Consider the following 22,852-nt stretch of genomic DNA (forward strand, 5'->3'; position numbering starts at 1 on the left):
AAAGACCACCAACCTGCCTGCGGTGAGTGAGTGAAAGGCCCTCGGAGTTAGCTTCATCGCAGGAGATTCCAATGATTCTGAAAGCTTTGGCCTCAACAGCGTGAAGCCGAGCTAGGTGTGAGGCAGGTGCACCAGCCCGGAGGGGGGAAACAGTATTCCATTGAGCTGCGGATGAAAGCCTTGTATGTGGTGAGGAGCTCAGGTGTGCCAAGGAAGGACTTCGCATGACGGAGGATGCCCAGTCGGCGACTGGCTTTGGAGGCCAGCTTGGAAATGTGGTTTTCCCAAGAAAGATCATGGCAGATAGTGAGACCCAAAAGCTTGAGCGACAGAACTTCTTGGAGAGGATTGTTGAGAAAGTAGATGGGAGGGTTTTCCAGTCGGTCCTTTCGGAGAGACATTGTAAGAGTGTGAGATTTGTCAGGATTGAAAGACATGTTCCACTTGTTTGACCAGTCTGTGATTTTGTCCATGTCTGCAGAGAGGGAGGAGGCTGCAGACTGCCGATCTGAGGGATGAGGAATGGAGCGGCAGATAGTGGAGTCATCAGCAAAGAGATAGAGAGGATTTTCCAGAGAGACAGAGAGATCATTGATGAAGACCAGAAATAGCACAGGGCCCAGAACACTACCTTGGGGAACTCCAGCCAGAACAGCAAGGGGAGATGAGAGAAATCCATTCAGGGCCACACGTTGCCTACGACCAGAGAGGACGTCCGCAAGCCATGAGTGGAGATTTCCATGGATACCATAGGAGGAGAGTTTGGTGAGCAGAGCTGGGTGCCAGACCGTATCGAAGGCACGTGATATGTCAAGTGAGACAGCTCTGATTTCCTGTTTGGCATTGAGGACCTCCATCCATTGTTGAGAAAGCAGAAGCAGCATGTCCAGAGTAGAGTGACGAGGTCTGAAACCAAATTGATGGTCAGAGATCAAGCCATTGGAGAAGAGGAAAGATTTCATATCCGAAGCAATGATGGATTCCATGACTTTGCTGATAATTGGAAGCAGGCTGATTGGTCTGTAGTTGCAAGGATCTGTTTTTGCACCTTTTTTGTGTAAAGCGGTAATGGTTGCTGATTTCCAAGATGCTGGCAGATGACCTTGAGCAAAAGAGAGGGTGAAAAGAACAGAGAGAGGGTGAGATAGAGCGGCAGAGCAGGATTTTAGGACCCGTGGGCTGATGCCGTCTGGTCCAGTTGCAGAATCAGAGTCGAGGTTTGATAAAAACTTCTCCACCTTGTCAGGAGAGAAGGACACAGAGTCCAGGAGCAGTTGGGTTCGACTGGGAAAGGTGGGAACAGAGAGAGATGGGTTTGGGACACAAGATTTTGAGGCAAACACAGAGTTGAGGCATTCTGCATTGTCACGTGCGGTGTCAACTGTGTAGCCATTTGAGGTATGGGACGGGATGGAGGGGGCACAAACACCAGAAACGGATTTGACCAGACGCCACCAGGATTTGGAGGAAGGAGACAGGTTTGAGAGTTCAATCTTGAGTGTGGAGCGATAGTGCTTCCTGGCACTCCTGAGGGTAGACACACACTTGTTTCGAGCTTGGTGGAAGGAACTGAGATTGCCTTCAGTTGGATTTACCTTCCAAGAGGCAAAGGCAAGTTCTTTCAGGGCAACTGCCTCACCACAAGATTCAGTGTACCATGGACGGGAGGAAGGGTAAGACAACTGAAGACAAGATGGGATAAATCTGTGCACGAGAGAGAGCAGTTTGCTTTGGAAGAATTCCCAGGAAGAATTGATGTCAGCGGCAGTAGAGATGTGAGACCAGTCCAGATGATTGATGGCTGCTTGCAGACCGTGCCAGTCGTCCTGAGTGAAATGCCTGAATCGTCGGCGCTGAGGAGGCTCTCTGAGAATGGCCAGAGAGATGTCCACTTTAACAAGCACATGATCAGAAGAACCGATTGGAGCAGAAGAAGAGCAGCAGACATTTGCAGGGAAGTTAGTCATAACCAAGTCCAGAAGAGAAGATACTCCATTGACTGAGATCCGGGTCGGGAAATTGACAGATTGTGTCAGTCCCAATGAGTCGCAGAAGTCCTTTGCTGAGGTGCCATGGCTGCTGAGAGATGAACCCACACCCAGCTAGCTGGCATGATGACAGTTGAAGTCGCCACATATGAGGAAGAGAGAGTTTGGATGAGTTGATAGAAGTTGGTCCATGTTGTCCGACAGCGAAATGTAAATGGAGTCATCACTGTTTGGAGGACGGTACAGAACACATATGAACAAAAGGTGGGAGCGGAGAGGAAGCCATAGCCAGAGGTAGGTACTCCTGGGGGTGGGGTGGAGAAAGGGCAGTGCAGGGAGAGTGAGGAAGAGAGTTTTTGATAAAGATAGCCACCCCACCACCAGGACGAGGCTCAGGTCTATCATACCGTAGGAGGGAGTAACCAGGAAGAGATATTAAGGAATCAGACACATCTTGAAGGAGGAAAGTTTCTGTTGAGCAGATCAAGTCTGGATTGTCAGAAGCAACCTGAATGGAGAGATCAATCAGGTTTGAGCGAAGGCCCCGGATGTTTGATGTCCATACCGTTAATGAGGAGAGAGGGGGAGCATCGGGTGCAGGGGAGGGGAGGGGTAGGGTCAGATGTAGGGTGAGAGGGGGAGGTAGGAAGAGCAGTTGATAGTGTGTCAGAGATTACAGAAGAGTTACAAGAAAGGGAAGGATGAGGAGGACGAAAGGTTTAATGGTGATGGGATGAGGCACAGTGAGGGGTTGTTTGAGGGGGGGCAGAGGAAAGTAGAAGGTTGGGGGAGGTGGAGGTATGAGATAGAAGGGAGACGAAGTGGGGAGGAGGCAGCTTTGAGAAGGAGGTGGGTGGAGTGAGAATTTGGGAGGGATGGTTGGGGGGAGATTTGAAGGGGAGGGGTTGGGGGAGAGGGTTGAATGGGAGAGGCAAGGGGGGAGTTTAGGAGGGGAAGGGCAAGGGGGGAGTTTAGGAGGGGAGGGGCAAGGGGGGAGTTTAGGAGGGGAGGGGCAAGGGGGGAGTTTAGGAGGGGAGGGGCAAGGGGGGAGTTTAGGAGGAGAGGGGCAAGGGGGGAGATTTGGAGGGGAGGGGCAAGGGGGGAGATTTGGAATGGGAGGGGCAAGGGGGGAGATTTGGAGGGGAGGGGGAAGTTTAGGAGGGGAGGGGCAAGGGGGGAGTTTAGGAGGGGAGCGGCAAGTGGGGAGTTTAGGAGGGGAGGGGCTAGGGGGGAGTTTAGAAAGTGGATGATTTATGAAAGCTGAACATTTATAACAAATTGGGTTTGTTGCGATTTTCAAGTTAGCGATCCGTTTAAGAACGATGGAGGAGGGGTGGAATGAATGAGAATTTAGAGCATGGAGTGATTTGGAATCATTAGAGATTGAATATTATTTTGAAATGGAATGAGTTGAAGAGGAAATTGAAAGGAGCCTTTTAAATAGTAAGAAAAACAGCGTGTTGTAATATACGACTGAATAAAACATTCCAGGGGAAAGTTTAAACATATTTAAATAGAACCATGAAGAACAATCTTATATTCACAAAAATACCAATGGGGAGAGGGAGCCTAGAGCGATGACCACGAGTCACTTGAACAGGGCAAAAGGTGGAAGGCAAGGGGAAAATGGGGGCGGGGCGAGTCAGCGCACGTGGGCAGAGGCAAAAGCACACGATGGGACAAAAGCACACGAGGAGAAAGGGAAATAAAAGTTTTTGGTTTTTTTTTTGGGGGGGGGGGGGGGGGGTTACAACGTTAGACAAATAGTAGATGTTCGGTGAAGTTTGGGGGAGAAGGGAAAATCAAAAACCAAGCATAACCAGCGAAGGAAGAAACAAACTTTGACGGGAGAAACCTGAGGCTGCAAGGCTTCACACGCCGCGTGGCAAACAAACGATTAATTTATGATAAACACCGAGATAAACACCGAGAAACATCCAAGGGACACACTATAAGTTCACACGCCGAAAGATAAAATACAGTTACGACAAAATACAATTGTGAACAGACTTAACTTTGAAAACGTGGAGACCGTGTGGAGCTTCGAAAATTCGTGACGTCGTCTCGAGATCTCGCGAGAGATGTTTCAGTTATGGAGGTGTTTCAGTGAAAATGGTGAATTTTGGACCCCACAATGGCCGTTTTGTGGGAGCCGGTGCTTATGTGGAGCACAACTTTAGATGCGGGCCTAGTCCTAATGCCTCCAAGCAAGTTTCATTAAAATCTGGTGGTAATTTTGAGGATAAGATTTTGAAAAAATTATCCAAATTTAGGACCTCTGCGGAGGTCGATCCAGCCAGATGAGGAGCGCTACGATTAAGACCTACCTACTCTGATGCATCCTGTTACATTTGGTTTGAATTGGCCAGGTAGTTCGGGAGATGAAAACTTTTTCGGGAAAATGAAGCATTCTGGAAGTTGGCACATTGCCCCTTTACTGGGGAGATATGGCCACAAATTAAGGTTAAGGCATGGTCTTGATGCCACATGGCCATTTTGATGTGGATCCGATTGGTTTCTGAGAAGTTTTTTGAAGGAAATACCCAAATTAGGGGCAAAACCTCACTTTTACCTCCTTTAGATGGGCGGATATGGATGGGGTGCACAACACCATGAGACTTTACTGTTCTGATGTATCATACCAAATTTGGTCCATATTGGTCGTGTAGTTTGTGAGGAAAATATGTTTTAGTGAATGAGGCATTAGTGGAGGGGGCCCGTGTTCCCCTTTTTGTGGGAGATACGGTCATGAGGAGCACAACTTAAGGTTAGGACATGGTCCCGATGCCTTGTGGCGAGTTTGGTTTTGGTATGTCTGGCGGTTTCTCGAATATTTTTGAATAAAATACCAATATTTGGGGCAAATCCTTTTTTATCCCCTCTATAAGGGGGTGCATCCGGATGGGGAGCACATCACCATGAGACCTTACTGTGGGTGATGCATCGTACCAAGTTTGGTCCATATTGGTTGGGTTGTTTGTGCGGAGAAGAGGTTTTAGTCAAATATTAACATACGGAAGGATGGACACCAGGACCCACTATGAAGTTATTTCTGAGAAATAATTTCTGAGAAATAACCTAAAAATTGGGGGAGCTAATTGCAGAAACAAACCCTTTATCTGCTGTGAAAACATTGCTGAAGCGCTGATTTTTCGGGCACGTTTTCCGGATATGAAGATATTATAATAAGAGGGGGAAAGAATGAGTTTTACTCATTCTTTACTCTTTTCCTTCAATTGTTTCATTACCTCTACCACCGAAGTTGGATGGAGGTTATGTTTTCACCCCTGTTTGTCTGTCTGTTTGTGAACAAGACGTCTCTGGACGGATTCGGACAAAACTCAGTGGACAGGTTGCGTGTTTGACAAGGACAAATTGATTCGATTTGGGTGCAGATCCGAATTCAGATATGGCCCATCAGTGGGATACAAAACTAAACTGTTGAGCCTGGTGGAGGTATGCTCTCTACCGAGTGCCATTCTCGTTCCTTTTTTGTCCAATATGTCACGTATCTTACTCGCATTATTATCCAATAGCTGTTGTTCATCTACTGTACATCAGCGGGGAAGTCATAAATGATGTCACTAACTCAGTAGACCTATACATTTCCCTTATTTTCATATTCTATCTCACTCCAAGGATGCGATATGCCTGAAACGTCCATGCTTCTGCTATTTTTTCATGGCCAATAACCCAAACTGTTTACACTTTTGTTTTTATACCCTGCCACAAACTCAGTCCGCTAGTTCTTTGTTGGAATTTGTAACGACCTTTGATGGACAGTAACACTTGTATTACAAGAGGCTTGGTGCAGCATTGAGACAAGGCTGTTTTTCCCATCCTCGGCAGCCCTAAACTACACCTCGGCACGACCGGACTCTGCGAGGCCCGGGCCTACTGAAGGGACGGTTTTGTGGCCGTGGTCATAAATATGGTCAGTAGTCCAGGTTTTGCGAATGCATTCTGGAAACCGTGACCTAAAGTATACTTCTATATACAATCCCGGTGTGTACCCCGGTTTAGAATAGGTACACCGTATCCCTGCGCATCGTAAGAGGCGACCAAGGGTTGGCGTCAGGAAGGGCATCCGGCCATAAAAACATTGCCTCAAACAGGGAACCATGATTGTCATGGGGCCCGCAAGGCTAACCCCTGCTCTAGCGGGGAAAATGGCCTTAAAACGATCATTCATATTTTATATACACAAATAATTAAGTTAAGCACCCCCCCGTTTTTTTACAACCTCGCACATTACAAGTTTGTTGTCGTCAAAACAGTGTAATATACCCATGATATTGCTATATTTTCTGGAGAAGTGATATTATGGTCACATAAAAACATAACAATCATGCCGTTTTCAATATTTTATTCTGAATAATTTAAGGTGAAATTTTTTGGGAATTTTAGGCATATTTTCACCTCAATTTAAGTATGGAGCTATAGGTCCATCACGGACAGTGTGGATGACGTTTATGTTTTCTAACGTACAGTCATTGTTCTGAGAAGACCTCTAGCGATCTTTGCGTCAATAACGTGTGTAGGACCCACGTGATCGGATCACTGACTCAACCCTACGTCTCATAGACCCTGTAAGCCGTCGTATGCGTTGCTGTGGCAGGTTGTTCCATTCCCGATGTAATGCACGTTCCAATTCATCCAGATTGGCTATTGGAGGGACCATCTTCGCAATTTGTCGTCCCAACATGTCCCAAACGTGCTCGAGGGGGTTCAGGTCAGGACTGTACGCAGGCCAGGGGATGGTTGTCACAGCACCTTGCTCCATCCGATCACGTGGGTCCTACACACGTTATTGACGCAAAGATCGCTAGAGGTCTTCTCAGAACAATGACTGTACGTTAGAAAACATAAACGTCATCCACACTGTCCGTGATGGACCTATAGCTCCATACTTAAATTGAGGTGAAAATATGCCTAAAATTCCCAAAAAATTTCACCTTAAATTATTCAGAATAAAATATTGAAAACGGCATGATTGTTATGTTTTTATGTGACCATAATATCACTTCTCCAGAAAATATAGCAATATCATGGGTATATTACACTGTTTTGACGACAACAAACTTGTAATGTGCGAGGTTGTAAAAAAACGGGGGGGTGCTTAACTTAATTCTTTGTGTATATATTCTGGAAACCGTGACCCTGAATACATAAACTGTGAATTTAAAATATGGCAGAAGGCGGTGCCCGTGGTGTCTTCACAGCATTCAGCGTTTTTTGATGGGTCGAGCCTGTTTCTGTTGGATAATATTTCAAGATCCAAACCCTGACGCTACACAGCCACAGCCTGTATGTATATAGTAGTCAACCTAACCGTGACATCTCTTTCCAAAATGTGTTTGTTCGCCAAATACTCCGACAGTTTTTTGGGTTGATATTGACCAAACTAAGACCGAGTACTCGGTGCCCCCCCCCCCCCCCCCGAGGGTTGTCCGATGGTGGGCGGCATCATGATTCTCTGGGGTGACGTTCCAAAGTTCAAACTTCTATTGAAAGTCATAACTATGTAACGTGCCTCTTAATTCCAGTAAGGAAAAGCCACAGAAAAAGCAAATGACAAAAATGGGACTTCGAGTGAGCATCCCATTTCGTGAACTATTTTTTTAATAATAGCTACACCAGGAAGTATACTTTAGTAAATGTATCCCTCATCCCTGTCTCCGATTTCATCCTCATCTCCATGAGGCATTTGGGTGCATATTTGAAGTGTTAGCACCATGGCCAAAAAAAGTGCCATATTTATATAATGCATCTAAAAAATGGCCATATTTTATCAGTGCTGAGGCCTCTGATCCCACACACCTTGCTGAGTTGTATTATCTGTCTTCAAAGCAATTTAATTCATACTCTCACCCTCATTGACGAAGAATTCTGCCATGTAGAAGGAAGTGTGCACAGCGTTGGACGAGTGGGAGATTGCTTGGTTTGGATTCCACTCAAAAGGAGCTTTCTCCGGATGCCACTGTACACCATATATGGAGTAGTTATAGGCTGGGGAAGTATGAGGAAATGGTAAAGTTGCAAATGAGTTTGAGGAAGAAAAAAAAAAAAATACTCATGATAACGACACTGGACGAGCAAGTTCAAAGGTTGTACATGTGTATGGGAAGCACATACATTCTGTGTGAGGCCAAATTAATAGTCAGGTACTAACAATCACATGACCATAACTTTTGCTGCTAACCTGTCATCCATCTTATTGCAGAGCTCGACATGAAAAGACTGTCATCCCACGCCAACATCAAATGTTTTCATGAAAATGGTGACAATGAAAATAAAATTAACAAGAGGCACAATTCCATTTAATTAATTGCAACACAAAAGGCGTAAATGTGACTGGCCTCCCTCCACACAAGACGAAACAGAACATGCACTTATTGACGAATACAGAAAATCTTTCCATTATGGCCCTGAACCTGTGATTGGTACATGACAGGTTTCCTCGGCGGGTTTAGTTCAGCTCCAAAGGACCTATCTCACCGCCGGTCTTGTTATATTCATAGGCCACATCATGGCATACCCCTGTGTGATATAGCGTTTGACGTGCCAATTCTCAGTTTGTTGGAAGTCATTGGGACGGCATGGGCCGATATAGTATGGAACAATTGGGAGGAAACCACAATCATAAAATAAGGAGGAAGGAATGAGGTGAACCAGGTTCACAGACGACAGTCGGTCCCTCAAAACTAGTATTAGACCTCAATGCACATATTCACACATGGATGGTATGGTAGACGTGACGCTTCATCTTCATCAACATACATGAAATCACAATTAAACTAGGAGGGCACTCAGTTGAGCGCATACCTCCGCCAGGCTGAACAGTTTATGTTTTGTATCCTACTGATAGGCCGGGTCTGGATTCGGACCTGAACCAACATCTAATCTGCTTGTTCTTGTCACCTAACCAACTCGTCCATAACTTTTAAAAATATCACTAGCGTGACTCGGCACGCTCCGCGCGCCTCACCACACGTCGATTCAGAGGGATAGACGTCTTTGACCATGTCTGCTTTCTCCGGCAGTGAGGGATGGTGGGTGGGGGTTCGTGGTGGTGATAGTGGGTGGGGATCATGGGGGGAAGTGGGGGAATTGTGGAGGTGGGATGGAGTGGGTGTGATGGGGGGATTGTGGGGGAGAGCGGCCAAAATTGGGTCTTCAGGGACTTTTTGGTCTTTAGGGTCTTCTGGATCTCCGGGGTGTTTTGGGTCTTCATGGTATTTAAAGGTCTTTGGGGTCTTTTGGTATTTTGGGTCTTTAGGGGTCCTCAGGGTATTTTTGGTATTTTGGATCCTCTGGGCCTTTAAGGGTGTTTAGGGTCTTCAGGGGCTTTTGGGTCTTAAGGGTCTTTTGGTTCATCTGGGTCTTTGGCGTAGTTTGGGTGTTTTCGGCCTTTAAGGGTACTTTGAGTATTCAGGGTCTTTTGGGTCTTCGTGGTATTTTGGCTCTTTGCAGTCGGTCTTCATGGGTCTTGGTGGTCTTAATGGTCTTGGGTGGGGGGGGGGGGGATTTAAAGTGTCGTCAAAGGTCTGAGCGGTCTCAGCAGTCTAAAGGGTCAAAATACAGGGTCCGTCAGGGAGGTGTGACGAATTTCAGAAAACTCGTACACAGTTATTTTTAGTCGAATTTCAATTTTTTTTTTTTTTAAGACTACATATATAATGCCATGTAATAGTAATACACTGTAACAAAGACATTTAAAAAATGTAATTCATGTTTTTGAAAAATGACATCTAAATGGCGGCCGTTCTTGTCCAAGCATTCTTGCAGACGCGCAGAAAAGTTCCAGCATTTCTCAGCACAGCAGCATCCCTCAGCAGTTCCAGCATTCTTTCTGCGAACGTAAACCGCCGTACGAAATCATTCTGCTGCAGTTCTTGAACCACCATGATTTTGTACGCGTGATGATGAAGGTCCAAGTGCAAAATTCGACGAACTGATCTGTCTGACATCCGTAGAGCGCGAGCGTGCCGTACCGCTGACCGACGAGGGCTGGCCTCCACAGCTTGTCGAACCCTTTCGATGTTTTCCGGGGTCCTAACGGTTCGATCACCTCCCCGAGCTGCTCCCGGCCTCACAGATCCAGTTGTCCTGAAGTTTTTTACCCACTTCAATATTGTGTTTCGAGACGGAACGGCGCCACGTCGACCAACATTGAAGTGAGTACGAAATCTGCGCTGTGTAAGCACCACCGAACTACCCGTTTGAATAAACGTCTCAACAACAAAGACGCGATGTTCAATCGTCCACAGCTCCATGGCTACTGAAATGGCGCCTGACAACGAGTAACCAACAGCCATCACGCATGCGCTAGACCCCCCACTTGCATTGTTATACCCAATTCAAACATGAATTACATTTTTAAAATGTCTTTGTTACAGTGTATTAAATGGCATTATATATGTAGTCTTTAAAAAATAAAAAAATTTGAAATTCGACTAAAAATAACTGTACGAGTTTTCTGAAAATCGTCACACCTCCCAGCCGGACCCTGTATATATTCCAACAGTACGTAATTAAGAGTTCACGGACTGTTTTTTGTTTTGGTCACAGAAGAAGACGTTTTGGTCACAAATAAACAAACATCACCATATACGTTTGCTCTATTATAATAAGATGTTATATATTTCTGTTCGCCCGATCTCTCAATGGTGAAGAATCACTTAAAAATTATTCTAGCCGAATCCGGATCTTCACCAAAATCTAATCATTTCGTCCTTGTCACATACGCTACATCTCTGCCAAAGTTAGTCCGAATCCGTCCACAACCTTTTGAGATATTTCGTTCACAAACAGACAGACAGACAGGGGTGAAAACATAACCTCCATCCACCTTCGGTGGCAGAGGTAACAAAATGTTTCTCCTTTATTGGTCGCTCACTGTACCCCTTCCACTTTACACTGTGTCATGGTATATTTTGGAACAAACCTCAATGTGTGTCCCGACTAACCCAAACTGCCTTAGGCAATATAATCTTTACCTGATGTTCCTTATTGCCAGAGCTCACCTTCTACAGAAGAGATGAATTTGATGCCGTTATTGTCGGTGTTTAGGCTCACGATGCGATACATCTGCTCGAGGGCATTGTTCATTGAATAATTCTGAAAGAGACAAATAACCTTGGTAACAAATTAAGATGGTTTGACCCATGGGCAGAGATGGCAAGCAAATTAAGATGGTTTGACCCATGGGTAGAGATAGCAAACAAATTAAGATGGTTTGACTCATGGGCAGAGATGGCAAACAAATTAAGATGGTTTGACCCATGGGCAGAGATGGCAAACAAATTAAGGTGGTTTGACGCATGGGCAGAGATGGCAAACAAATTAAGATGGTTTGACCCATGGGCAGAGATGGCAAACAAATTAAGATGGTTTGACCCATGGGCAGAGATGTCAAACAAATTAGGTGGTTTGACCCATGGGCAGAGATGGCAAACAAATTAAGATGGTTTGACCCATGGGCAGAGATGGCAAACAAATTAAGATGGTTTGACCCATGGGTAGAGATGGCAAACAAATTATGATGGTTTGACCCATGGGCAGAGATGGCAAACAAATTAAGGTGGTTTGACTCATGGGCAGAGATGTCAAACAAATTAAGATGGTTTGACGCATGGGCAGAGATGGCAAACAAATTAAGATGGTTTGACCCATGGGCAGCGATGGCAAACAAATTAAGATGGTTTGACGCATGGGCAGAGATGGCAAACAAATTAAGATGGCTTGACCCATGGGCAGCGATGGCAAACAAATTAAGATGGTTTGACCCATGGGTCGAGATGGCAAACAAATTAAGATGGTTTGACCCATGGGCAGCGATGGCAAACAAATTAAGATGGTTTGACGCATGGGCAAAGATGCCAAACAAATTAAGATTATTTGACCCATGGGCAGAGATAGCAAACAAATTAAGGTGGTTTGATGCATGGGCAGAGGTGGCAAACAAATTAAGATGGTTTGATGCATGGGAAGCGATGGCAAACAAATTAAGATGATTTGACCCATGGGCAGAGATGGCAAACAAATCAAGGTGGTTTGATGCATGGGCAGAGGTGGCAAACAAATTAAGATGGTTTGATGCATGGGCAGCGATGGCAAACAAATTAAGATGATTTGACCCATGGGCAGCGATGGCAAACAAATTAAGATGGTTTGACCCATGGGCAGTGATGGCAAACAAATTAAGATGGTTTGACCCATGGGCAGAGATGGCAAACAAATTAAGATGGTTTGACCCTTGGTCAGCGATGGCAAACAAATTAAGATGGTTTGACCCATGGGCAGTGATGGCAAACAAATTAAGATGGTTTGACCCTTGGGCAGCGATGGCAAACAAATTAAGATGGTTTGACCCATGGGCAGTGATGGCAAACAAAGTAAGATGGTTTGACCCATGGGCAGAGATGGCAAACAAATTAAGATGGTTTGACCCGTGGGCAGAGATGGCAAACAAATTAAGATGGTTTGACGCATGGGCAGAGATGGCAAACAAATTAAGATGGTTTGACCCATGGGCAGCGATGGCAAACAAATTAAGATGGTTTGACGTATGGGCAGAGATGGCAAACAAATTAAGATGGTTTGACCCATGGGCAGCGATGGCAAACAAATTAAGATGGTTTGACCCATGGGTCGAGATGGCAAACAAATTAAGATGGTTTGACCCATGGGCAGCGATGGCAAACAAATTAAGATGGTTTGACGCATGGGCAAAGATGGCAAACAAATTAAGATTGTTTGACCCATGGGCAGCGATGGCAAACAAATTAAGGTGGTTTGATGCATGGGCAGAGGTGGCAAACAAATTAAGGTGGTTTGATGCATGGGCAGCGATGGCAAACAAATTAAGATGATTTGACCCATGGGCAGAGATGGCAAACAAATCAAGGTGGTTTGATGCATGGGCAGAGGTGGCAAACAAATTAAGATGGTTTGATGCATGGGCAGAGATGGCAAACAAGGTGGTTTGATGCATGGGCAGAGATGGCAAACATATTAAGATGGTTTGACCCATGGGCAGCGGTGGCAAATAAATTAAGATAGTTTGATGCATGGGCAGAGATGGCAAACAAATTAAGATGGTTTGATGCATGGGCAGCGATGGCAAATAAATTAAGATAGTTTGATGCATGGGCAGAGATGGCAAACAAATTAAGATGGTTTGACCCATGGGCAGCGATGGCAAATAAATTAAGATAGTTTGATGCATGGGCAGAGATGGCAAACAAATTAAGGTGGTTTGACGCATGGGCAGAGATAGCAAACAAATTAAGGTGGTTTGACACATGGGCAGAGATGACAAACAAATTAAGGTGGTTTGACGCATGGGCAGAGATTGCAAACAAAGTAAGATGGTTTGTCTCATGGGCAGAGATGGCAAACAAATTAAGATGGTTTGATGCATGGGCAGCGATGGCAAATAAATTAAGATAGTTTGATGCATGGGCAGAGATGGCAAACAAATTAAGGTGGTTTGACGCATGGGCAGAGATAGCAAACAAATTAAGGTGGTTTGACCCATGGGCAGAGATTGCAAACAAATTAAGGTGGTTTGACCCATGGGTAGAGATAGCAAACAAATTAAGATGGTTTGTCTCATGGGCAGAGATGGCAAACAAATTAAGGTGGTTTGACCCATGGGTAGAGATAGCAAACAAAGTAAGATGGTTTGTCTCATGGGCAGAGATGGCAAACAAATTAAGATGGTTTGATGCATGGGTAGAGATAGCAAACAAAGTAAGATGGTTTGTCTCATGGGCAGAGATGGCAAACAAATTAAGGTGGTTTGACCCATGGGCAGAGATAACAAACAAATTAAGGTGGTTTGACCCATGGGCAGAGATTGCAAACAAATTAAGGTGGTTTGACCCATGGGCAGAGATTGCAAACAAAGTAAGATGGTTTGACCCATGGGCAGAGATGGCAAACATATTAAGATGGTTTGACCCATGGGCAGAGATGGCAAACAAATTAAGATGGTTTGACCCATGGGCAGAGATGGAAAACAAATTAAGATTGTTTGACTCATGGGCAGAGATGACAAACAAATTAAGATGGTTTGACGCATGGGCAGAGATGGGAAACAAATTAAGATGGTTTGACGCATGGGCAGAGATGGCAAACAAATTAAGATGGTTTGACCAATGGGCAGCGATGGCAAACAAATAAAGATGGTTTGACGCATGGGCAGAGATGGCAAACAAATTAAGATGGTTTGACCCATGGGCAGCGATGGCAATCAAATTAAGATGGTTTGACGAATGGGCAGAGATTGCAAACAAATTAAGATGGTTTGACCCATGGGCAGAGGTGGCAAACAAATTAAGATGGTTTTGACCCATGGGTAGAGATGGCAAACAAATTAAGATGGTTTGACCCATGGGCAGCGATGGCAAACAAATTAAGATGGTTTGACGCATGGGCAAAGATGGCAAACAAATTAAGATGGTTTGACCCATGGGCAGAGATGGCAAATAAATTAAGATGGTTTGACCCATGGGCAGAGATGGCAAACAAATTAAGATGGTTTGTCTCATGGGCAGAGATGGCAAACAAATTAAGATGGTTTGACCCATGGGCAGAGATGGCAAACAAATTAAGATGGTTTGACCCATGGGCAGCAATGGCAAACAAATTAAAATGGTTTGACCCATGGGCAGCGATGGCAAACAAATGAAGATGGTTTGACCCATGGGCAGAGATGGCAAACAAATTAAGGTGGTTTGACGCATGGGCAGAGATGGCAAACAAATTAAGGTGGTTTGACGCATGGGCAGAGATGGCAAACAAATTATGTGGTTTGACCCATGGGCAGAGGTGGCAAACAAATTAAGATTGTTTGACCCATGGGCAGAGATGGCAAACAAATTAAGATTGTTTGACCCATGGGCAGAGATGGCAAACAAATTAAGGTGGTTTGATGCATGGGCAGAGATGGCAAACATATTAAGATGGTTTGATGCATGGGCAGCGATGGCAAATAAATTAAGATAGTTTGATGCATGGGCAGAGATGGCAAACAAATTAAGATGGTTTGACCCATGGGCAGAGATGGCAAACAAATTAAGATGGTTTGACCCATGGGCAGAGATTGCAAACAAATTAAGGTGGTTTGACGCATGGGCAGAGATAGCAAACAAATTAAGGTGGTTTGACGCATGGGCAGAGATAGCAAACAAATTAAGGTGGTTTGACCCATGGGCAGAGATAACAAACAAATTAAGGTGGTTTGACGCATGGGCAGAGATTGCAAACAAATTAAGGTGGTTTGACGCATGGGCAGAGATAGCAAACAAATTAAGGTGGTTTGACGCATGGGCAGAGATTGCAAACAAATTAAGGTGGTTTGACGCATGGGCAGAGATAGCAAACAAATTAAGGTGGTTTGACGCATGGGCAGAGATATGTCATGTATGCAGTGCAAATGTTCACCGTTGTATCCCTACACCGGGACCGGGTTGTATCCCTACGCCAGAGCTCGGATGGCGCTGCTGTGAATCGGGCCTTGATTGGCAGAGTGAATAAACGCGTACGACAATTGATCGCAGTTTGTCGAGATACTTTACATGGCGACGAAGGTAAACATCTAGACCATGACATCTTTCGGCCATATCGATGAATTCGACCCTCATGAGGGGGATTTTGACACGTATTCTGAGCGTTTGTCTTTCTACTTCGAGGCGAACGGCATTGCGACCGAAGGCCTGATGAAGGCCGTCTTCCTGTCCGTTTGCGGAGGTGAGACGTTCACACTCGTTAAAAACCTGATTCGGCCTCGGACAATCCAGGAGCTCACGTATGCAGAGCTCAAGGCCGCTTTGAAGGAACATTGCAACCCATCTCCTTCAGTCATCCTGTGTCGGTTTAATTTTTACATGTGCAGACAGCAGCAAGGTCAGTCGATCGCAGACTTCATTGCACACCTCAAAAAACTGTCACATCTGTGTGAGTTTGGGGACACGATTGATGACATGCTTCGTGATTTGCTGGTGGTTGGCATGTCCGATGACCGCACTCGTAGACGCCTGCTTGCTGAGAGAAGACTGACGTTCCAAAATGCCAGAGACACCGCAATTTCCATGGAAAGTGCTGAACGCAACGCTACAAGCATCGGTGCCACTCGCTCATCTGGTACCAGCCCTGCTGTGAATCGGTTGGATCATGTTCAGCCACAACGTTGGAACAAGGCTCCTCGTCAGAAGCCAGTGCAGTCTCAAACCCACAACAACTGTTTTCGGTGCAACGGAAAGCACCCTCCGGAGACGTGTCGGTTCAAAGATGCCACCTGCCATTTCTGTTCGAAAACTGGCCATATTGCTCCAGCTTGCATCACTCGCAAATCGGGAAAAGGAAAAGCTGCTGACAAGATTCATCAGTTTATCGGTTCGGAGGAACCCGAGCTTGACCAGGTGAGCTCTGTTTCCGACAACTCAGAATCGTATGACCTGCTTCATATTGATTCTCACCATAGGCGGGACCCTCTTCTTGCCAATGTTGTCGTCAACAATCGACCATTGCAAATGGAGGTCGACACTGGTGCGGCCGTCTCGCTCATCAGCCATGCTGTTTTCACAAACCTGTGGAGTGATGCTGACCGACCCCATCTGAAACCTACTACCTATGGACTCTCCACCTATACAGGTGAGAAGATTGTTCCCTGCGGTACATGTGATGTCACGGTGGGCTACGATAACCGTGAGTTTCACCTACCCCTGATCGTCATTCCTGGAAAGGGCCCTTCCTTACTCGGCAGGAACTGGTTGAGCATAATTCGACTGAAGTGGGAAAGCATTCATCAACTCCGGGCAGCCAATGTTTCTCCTACCGCAGCATACACACTCAAAAATGTGCTGGATACGTACCCGGATGTCTTCAAGGATGAGCTTGGAACCTTGAAAGGACATACGGCTAAACTCAGGGTTGACCGGGATGCCAATCCTATATTTTGCAGGGCTCGCCCAGTCCCTTTCGCCCTGCGTGAGCGGATTGACAAGGAACTGGATCATCTTGAAAATCTGGGGATCATTGAGCAAATCCAGTATGCCGAATGGGCGGCGCCCATCGTTCCAGTCATAAAATCGGACCAGTCCATCCGCATATGTGGAGATTATAAAATGACCGTGAACAGGTGTTCTTCATTGGATAAATATCCAATCCCGAGGATCGAAGACCTCTATGCTCGTCTCACGGGAGGCAAGACTTTTACGAAACTCGATCTCAAATCCGCCTATCTACAGCTCTGCTTGGACGAGAATTCGAAACAGTATCTTACCATCAACACGCATCGTGGGTTGTATAGGTACCACCGACTTAGTTTTGGAGTGAAATCTGCACCTGGAATTTATCAGCGTGTCATGGACAGTTTGTTTGCCGCCGAACGCAACGTCGTTTGTTACCAGGATGATATTCTGGTTACTGGTCGTACGGACGCGGAACATCTACAGAACCTGGAGAGAGTTCTGAAGAAGATTTCGGACTCCGGCCTACGTTTGCGTCGAGACAAGTGCAAGTTTATGGTGCCATCAGTCACGTACCTGGGTCATACGATTGATGCCGAGGGTCTACACCCGACAGATGAGAAAGTCCGAGCTATCAAGGATGCTCCTTCTCCACGAGATGTGACCGAATTGAAGTCATACCTCGGTTTGCTTCAGTTCTATGGTCGTTACATCCCGAATGTGACCGACGTTTTGGGCCCCCTTTATCGGCTTTTGAGGAAAGGAGTCTCCTGGAGCTGGGGGTCTAGTGAACAATCAGCATTCCAGACCTCTAAGGATCTGCTCAAATCGTCCAATGTTCTCGTTCATTTTGATCCAGAGAAGGATCTTGTGCTGACATGCGATGCCTGTCGGTATGGAGTGGGGAGTGTATTATCGCACGTGATGCCTGATGGTACAGAAAGACCGGTTGCATTTGCATCCAGAACGTTGACCCCGGCAGAGAAAAACTATTCCCAACTTGACAAGGAAGGATTGGGAATCGTTTTCGGCGTTGGCAAATTTCGCCAGTACCTTCTTGGACATCATTTCACGATTCGCACTGATCACAAGCCGCTGATCAGTCTGTTTGGTCCAACTAAGGCGACATCTGACACACTACCACCCAGGATCATCCGCTGGTCCCTGTTTCTCGCTGCTTATGACTACACCATATGTTATAAGCCCGGTTCGTCTATCACAAATGCAGATGCCATGAGTCGGTTACCCCTTCCAGAATCCGTTGATGATTCCCCTACACCAGGATCCATTATCGCACTGATGGATCATCTGGAAGATTGTGCTGTCGATTCTGGCCAGATCCGCACTCATACTCGACGAGACCCCGTTCTGTCCAGAACTGTCCAGGCTGTACAGCTTGGATGGCATTTGCTACCTGAGGGTGACCCAGATTTTGCGGCTTTTAAAGCACGTAAAAACGAACTCAGCGTGGAAAATGGTTGCCTACTCTGGGGATGTCGTGTCGTGATCCCGAAAAATCTGCGTTCCAGGGTCATGGATGAAATCCATGACTGTCACCCCGGGATTGTGAAGATGAAGTCACTCGCCAGAAACTATGTGTGGTGGCCGAATCTTGATGCTGATATCGAACATCATGTTCGACATTGTTACCCCTGCCAGAGCACCCGGAATACACCTGCGAAAGCGCCACTGCATCCCTGGGAATGGCCCAGCGAACCGTGGCATCGCCTACATCTCGATTATGCCGGGCCTATTAACGGCAGCATGATTCTAATAATTACGGACGCGCACACAAAATGGATTGATGCCTATGTGACGCGTGGTACTACGTCAGCCATTGTCATCGAAAGACTCAGACGCTGTTTCGCCACTCATGGTCTGCCCAGGATGATCGTGAGTGATAACGGTTCGTGTTTTTCCAGTACCGAGTTTGCCAAGTTCACACGTCGGAACGGCATCAAACATAAGTTTGTCAGCCCACATCACCAGGCTTCAAATGGCTTGGCCGAACGATCCGTGGGAATCATCAAATCCGGATTGCAGAAACTTCAGGAGGGAACCCTGGAAACAAAGCTGTCTCGTCTCCTGTTCAAATACCGCATCACGCCACAATCAACAACCGGAGCAGCTCCGTCTGAGTTATTGATGAAACGACACTTGAGATCGACACTTGACAATCTCAAACCAGACATATCATCAAATGTTTATCAGAGCCAGCTTAATCAAAAGTTGGTGCACGATAAGACGTCCAACAGTCGATGTATCAACATTGGAGATCCAGTGTTTGCCCGAAATTTTGGTGCAGGTGCGACGTGGCTACCGGGAGACATCATCGAGAAGCCAGGTCCACTGTCCAGTGTGATTCGCCTGCAGGACGGCCGCAAAATTCGTCGACATCAGGACCACATAACCTACCGTCACTGTGAGTCGATGGAGCCTGTAGCATCGTCACAGTCAGGACAACAGTTCGACCCGCCACTGCCGGAGATCGTCGTGGCCGCTCCAGCCAGCTCGGATGCCCCGAAAACCTCTGCAAACGCTACACCCTTCGTGGAGACCAAAGGAATCACCTCGGACTCTGTATCCACTGGTACACCGCGACCCAAAGGAATCACCTCGGACTCTGTATCCACTGGTACACCGCGACGCTCAATGCGTGAGAGAAAAGCACCCGACCGGTTGAATCTTTGAAGATGTTTTTTTTCACGTTGACACATGTTCTATTTTCACGTATTTTCATTATTCTCATAACCGTTTGCACACATATTTTCACATGTTTTGGAAATGTTGCTTTTGAAATGTCAATTCTGGAAATCTAGCACGTATATTGCTCTTGGTAATTTTGGACTTAAAGGGGAGGATGTCATGTATGCAGTGCAAATGTTCACCGTTGTATCCCTACACCGGGACCGGGTTGTATCCCTACGCCAGAGCTCGGATGGCGCTGCTGTGAATCGGGCCTTGATTGGCAGAGTGAATAAACGCGTACGACAATTGATCGCAGTTTGTCGAGATACTTTACAAGATAGCAAACAAATTAAGGTGGTTTGACCCATGGGCAGAGATTGCAAACAAATTAAGGTGGTTTGATGCATGGGCAGAGATAGCAAACAAATTAAGGTGGTTTGACGCATGGGCAGAGATTGCAAACAAATTAAGGTGGTTTGACCCATGGGCAGAGATTGCAAACAAATTAAGGTGGTTTGACCCATGGGCAGAGATAACAAACAAATTAAGGTGGTTTGACGCATGGGCAGAGATTGCAAACAAAGTAAGATGGTTTGACCCATGGGCAGAGATTGCAACAGTGAGATGAAAAATTGGGGCAGCAATAAAAGTGACAAAAATAAATAATTTGAGGTCCACACACTACAGAGCTCTAGGTTCATATCAGGACAAGTCACAACATTTCCAGGCTGAAACAAATCCCAGACTGATTGTCATTCCGACGCAGGAAACTTGACTGAAGATGCAGAAATTTTATTCAGAGGTCCGGCGAAAGCTGGTCCACTCTCTTTCAAAGACGCCGTGGGATCCATAACGTCCATAAACAATCAATGCTAGCAAATGGGTCCTCCAGATACACATCCATGCGAGGGACGGTTCCACGTTGCTACCCCATCCTGCATGTGAATCACCAGGATGAGTGTATAGCTGGGGCGACATTCCAACCTCTGTGAAGCCAATGTCAAACCACCTAATGTGTGAGTATGGTACATCATGATGTGATAAGATGTCTAACAAGCCAACACAGAACTTACAGAACTTGAGACTCTCAGTTTGGATTGTGTCACAAAAAAGGGCGACATAGCTCGACGCAGTGTTTTCATATAAAACGAGATTGAAAACAAAATGGCGTTTCACTTAATTGCTGTCTCAATACAAACAAACCTTCCTTCTGCTTGAATACAGAAAAATAACGAGCAAAGTCTCCATTGGAAATCATATTCGTATTATATGTACAATGTGTATATAAATCTGCGTTTGTCTTTGTTTGACTTGTCTGCCCTCCTAAATGACTGGAAGGAATGAGTTTAAATTTGGTCGTGGTCGTATAGCGCCACCTGGTGGTGATGGGAGAGGGTATTGCAAGTCAGCTGTGGAGATGACTTGCCATTTTACACTTGGTGTCGTGAAAACGTGTTCCTGACCTCTTTCAGAGGGAGTGGGAATAACTCTCCTGTAGGGAGAGGGTGTTTTTCGTCAATTATGTTCAACTGGACTGACAGGATGGCCTCGCGGTACGCACACTCACCTCTAAGCTGTCAAGCCTGGGTTTGAGTCCTGACCCAGTTGTCATCCCGGTGTTTCAATTGGTGGTCTTTCTGTCTTATACCGACTCCTCTCTGGCCTTGCTCCCCCAACTCTCTCTGTGCTCTGTCCCCCAAATATTCCTAAAGGTCGCACAAGATGTGCCTGCAACCCTCTTATGGTTAAACTGCCAAAATCAAGACTCTCTGCTCACCATCACTCTTTCATTCCTCTTTTTTTCCCGCCTCTGGAACAAACTCCCTCACTCCCTTCAATCCCACTCCTCCCTCCAGGTCTTTAAAACAGCTGTTCACCACCATCTCTTATCTTCCCCCATCCAAAACCTTGATCTTTTCTACCCCCGCTAATTTCACCCCAGATTCACTTTTTTGAAATACCGACTTCCTTCCTGGAAGTCCTTGCAGTGTCCATGTGTTTTATACTTCTCCCACTCCACCTTCCCATGCCTCCTCCCCCAAAGCCGTCTCCCTCCCACAGATCTCCTGATGTCCCTGCTCTCAAATGTTGTGTGTGTGTGTGTGCTTCCCCCTCTCTCCCCATCTTGTCTACCACTCCCCTTATTATATGTTTTATGTGTCTGTTTGATTTTTTTGTGTGATTAATGTAAGCTCTTTCACGAGCCTCGATCTTGTATACAAAAAAAAAAGAAAAAGAAAAAAGAAGGGTGATTCATGAATGGGTGTTAACGGTGGTGGGATCTCTCGGAATGATGTTAAACTGGGCGTCTTGTCTGCCACATTCGTTTGTCGGCGTTAAAGATCATACGGTTATCTGAGTGCCCGGCCAGGATTGTAGCCTAGTTCCCGTTTCAGCATCACCAACGCTCTGCAAGAGTGCACACATTCTCCGACTACAACCGGGAAGAATTGGGTCTGTGTCGCGCAGCAAGTCATTACTCCAACAAGGCCATCTGCACAGCAATCATTTCATTTTGCTCTCTAAAGTGTTTTTCTTTTTGTAAGATTTTTCATTTGAACGCATGATGTTTAAAGAATACTTTGTTCGTTCGTGCGTACGCAGCGCAAGGCTGCAGGGTGGCATCATTGGCTGAGTGCATGGCTATCCTGTTGAAACAACGCCCTCTGCTGGTTAGGGTAGGAATTTGTCATTTGTTCAGGGTGTCGTCGAAAGCGCGCCTACTCTTCACTAAGGACACTGGGATCTTTAACGTCCACCAATCCACCAACAGATGCTGTCTGTTGGCGGGCGTCCGTTTACCGTCTATCCGAGGGATGGCACGCACATTGATTTGCTTGTGCAACACCAGGATAACGGTTTATAGCTAGGTCAGGATTTAAACCCAGGCTAGACATCTTTGAGGCGAGTGTGCGTACTGCTAGGCCATCCTGTTAGCCAGAAAATATCTATACAGTATTATAAAAGGGGCCGTGTCTGTCTGTTTGTTTGTTACTTGCAAAATCGAAGATTTTTCAAGTACAGTATATTGGTCGGTTGTGTTTGTGACTCTGTTTGTTTGTCACCGGCCTACAGGTCACAATTTTCAACCGATCTTCACCAAACTTCACCAAGTGGTAGAGTTGGTCAAATGCCAGCAGCCTATTGTTTTTGGGGTCAATAGGTCAAAAGGTCAACATAGGCCAAAGGTCACCAACT

The 22,852-nt window shown here is 46.0% G+C and overlaps 1 protein-coding gene across 1 annotated transcript in view; it reads right to left on the reverse strand.

Annotated features, from left to right (window-relative positions):
* LOC137423798 (gamma-glutamyl hydrolase) overlaps positions 1–22,852 on the reverse strand; it is a 98,310-nt gene that overhangs the window by 2,313 nt on the left and 73,145 nt on the right. Inside the window, exons 8-9 of the mRNA XM_068111314.2 lie at positions 11,015–11,108; positions 7,860–7,997 (exon numbers count right to left, since the gene is read on the reverse strand). Of these exons, the coding sequence (XP_067967415.2) occupies positions 7,860–7,997; positions 11,015–11,108 (232 nt within the window). The remainder of the gene's footprint in view (positions 1–7,859; positions 7,998–11,014; positions 11,109–22,852) is intronic.

This window comes from Myxine glutinosa, chromosome 3, assembly GCF_964187855.1.
Source record: "Myxine glutinosa chromosome 3, kmMyxGlut1.1, whole genome shotgun sequence".
Lineage (NCBI taxonomy): Eukaryota > Metazoa > Chordata > Myxini > Myxiniformes > Myxinidae > Myxine > Myxine glutinosa.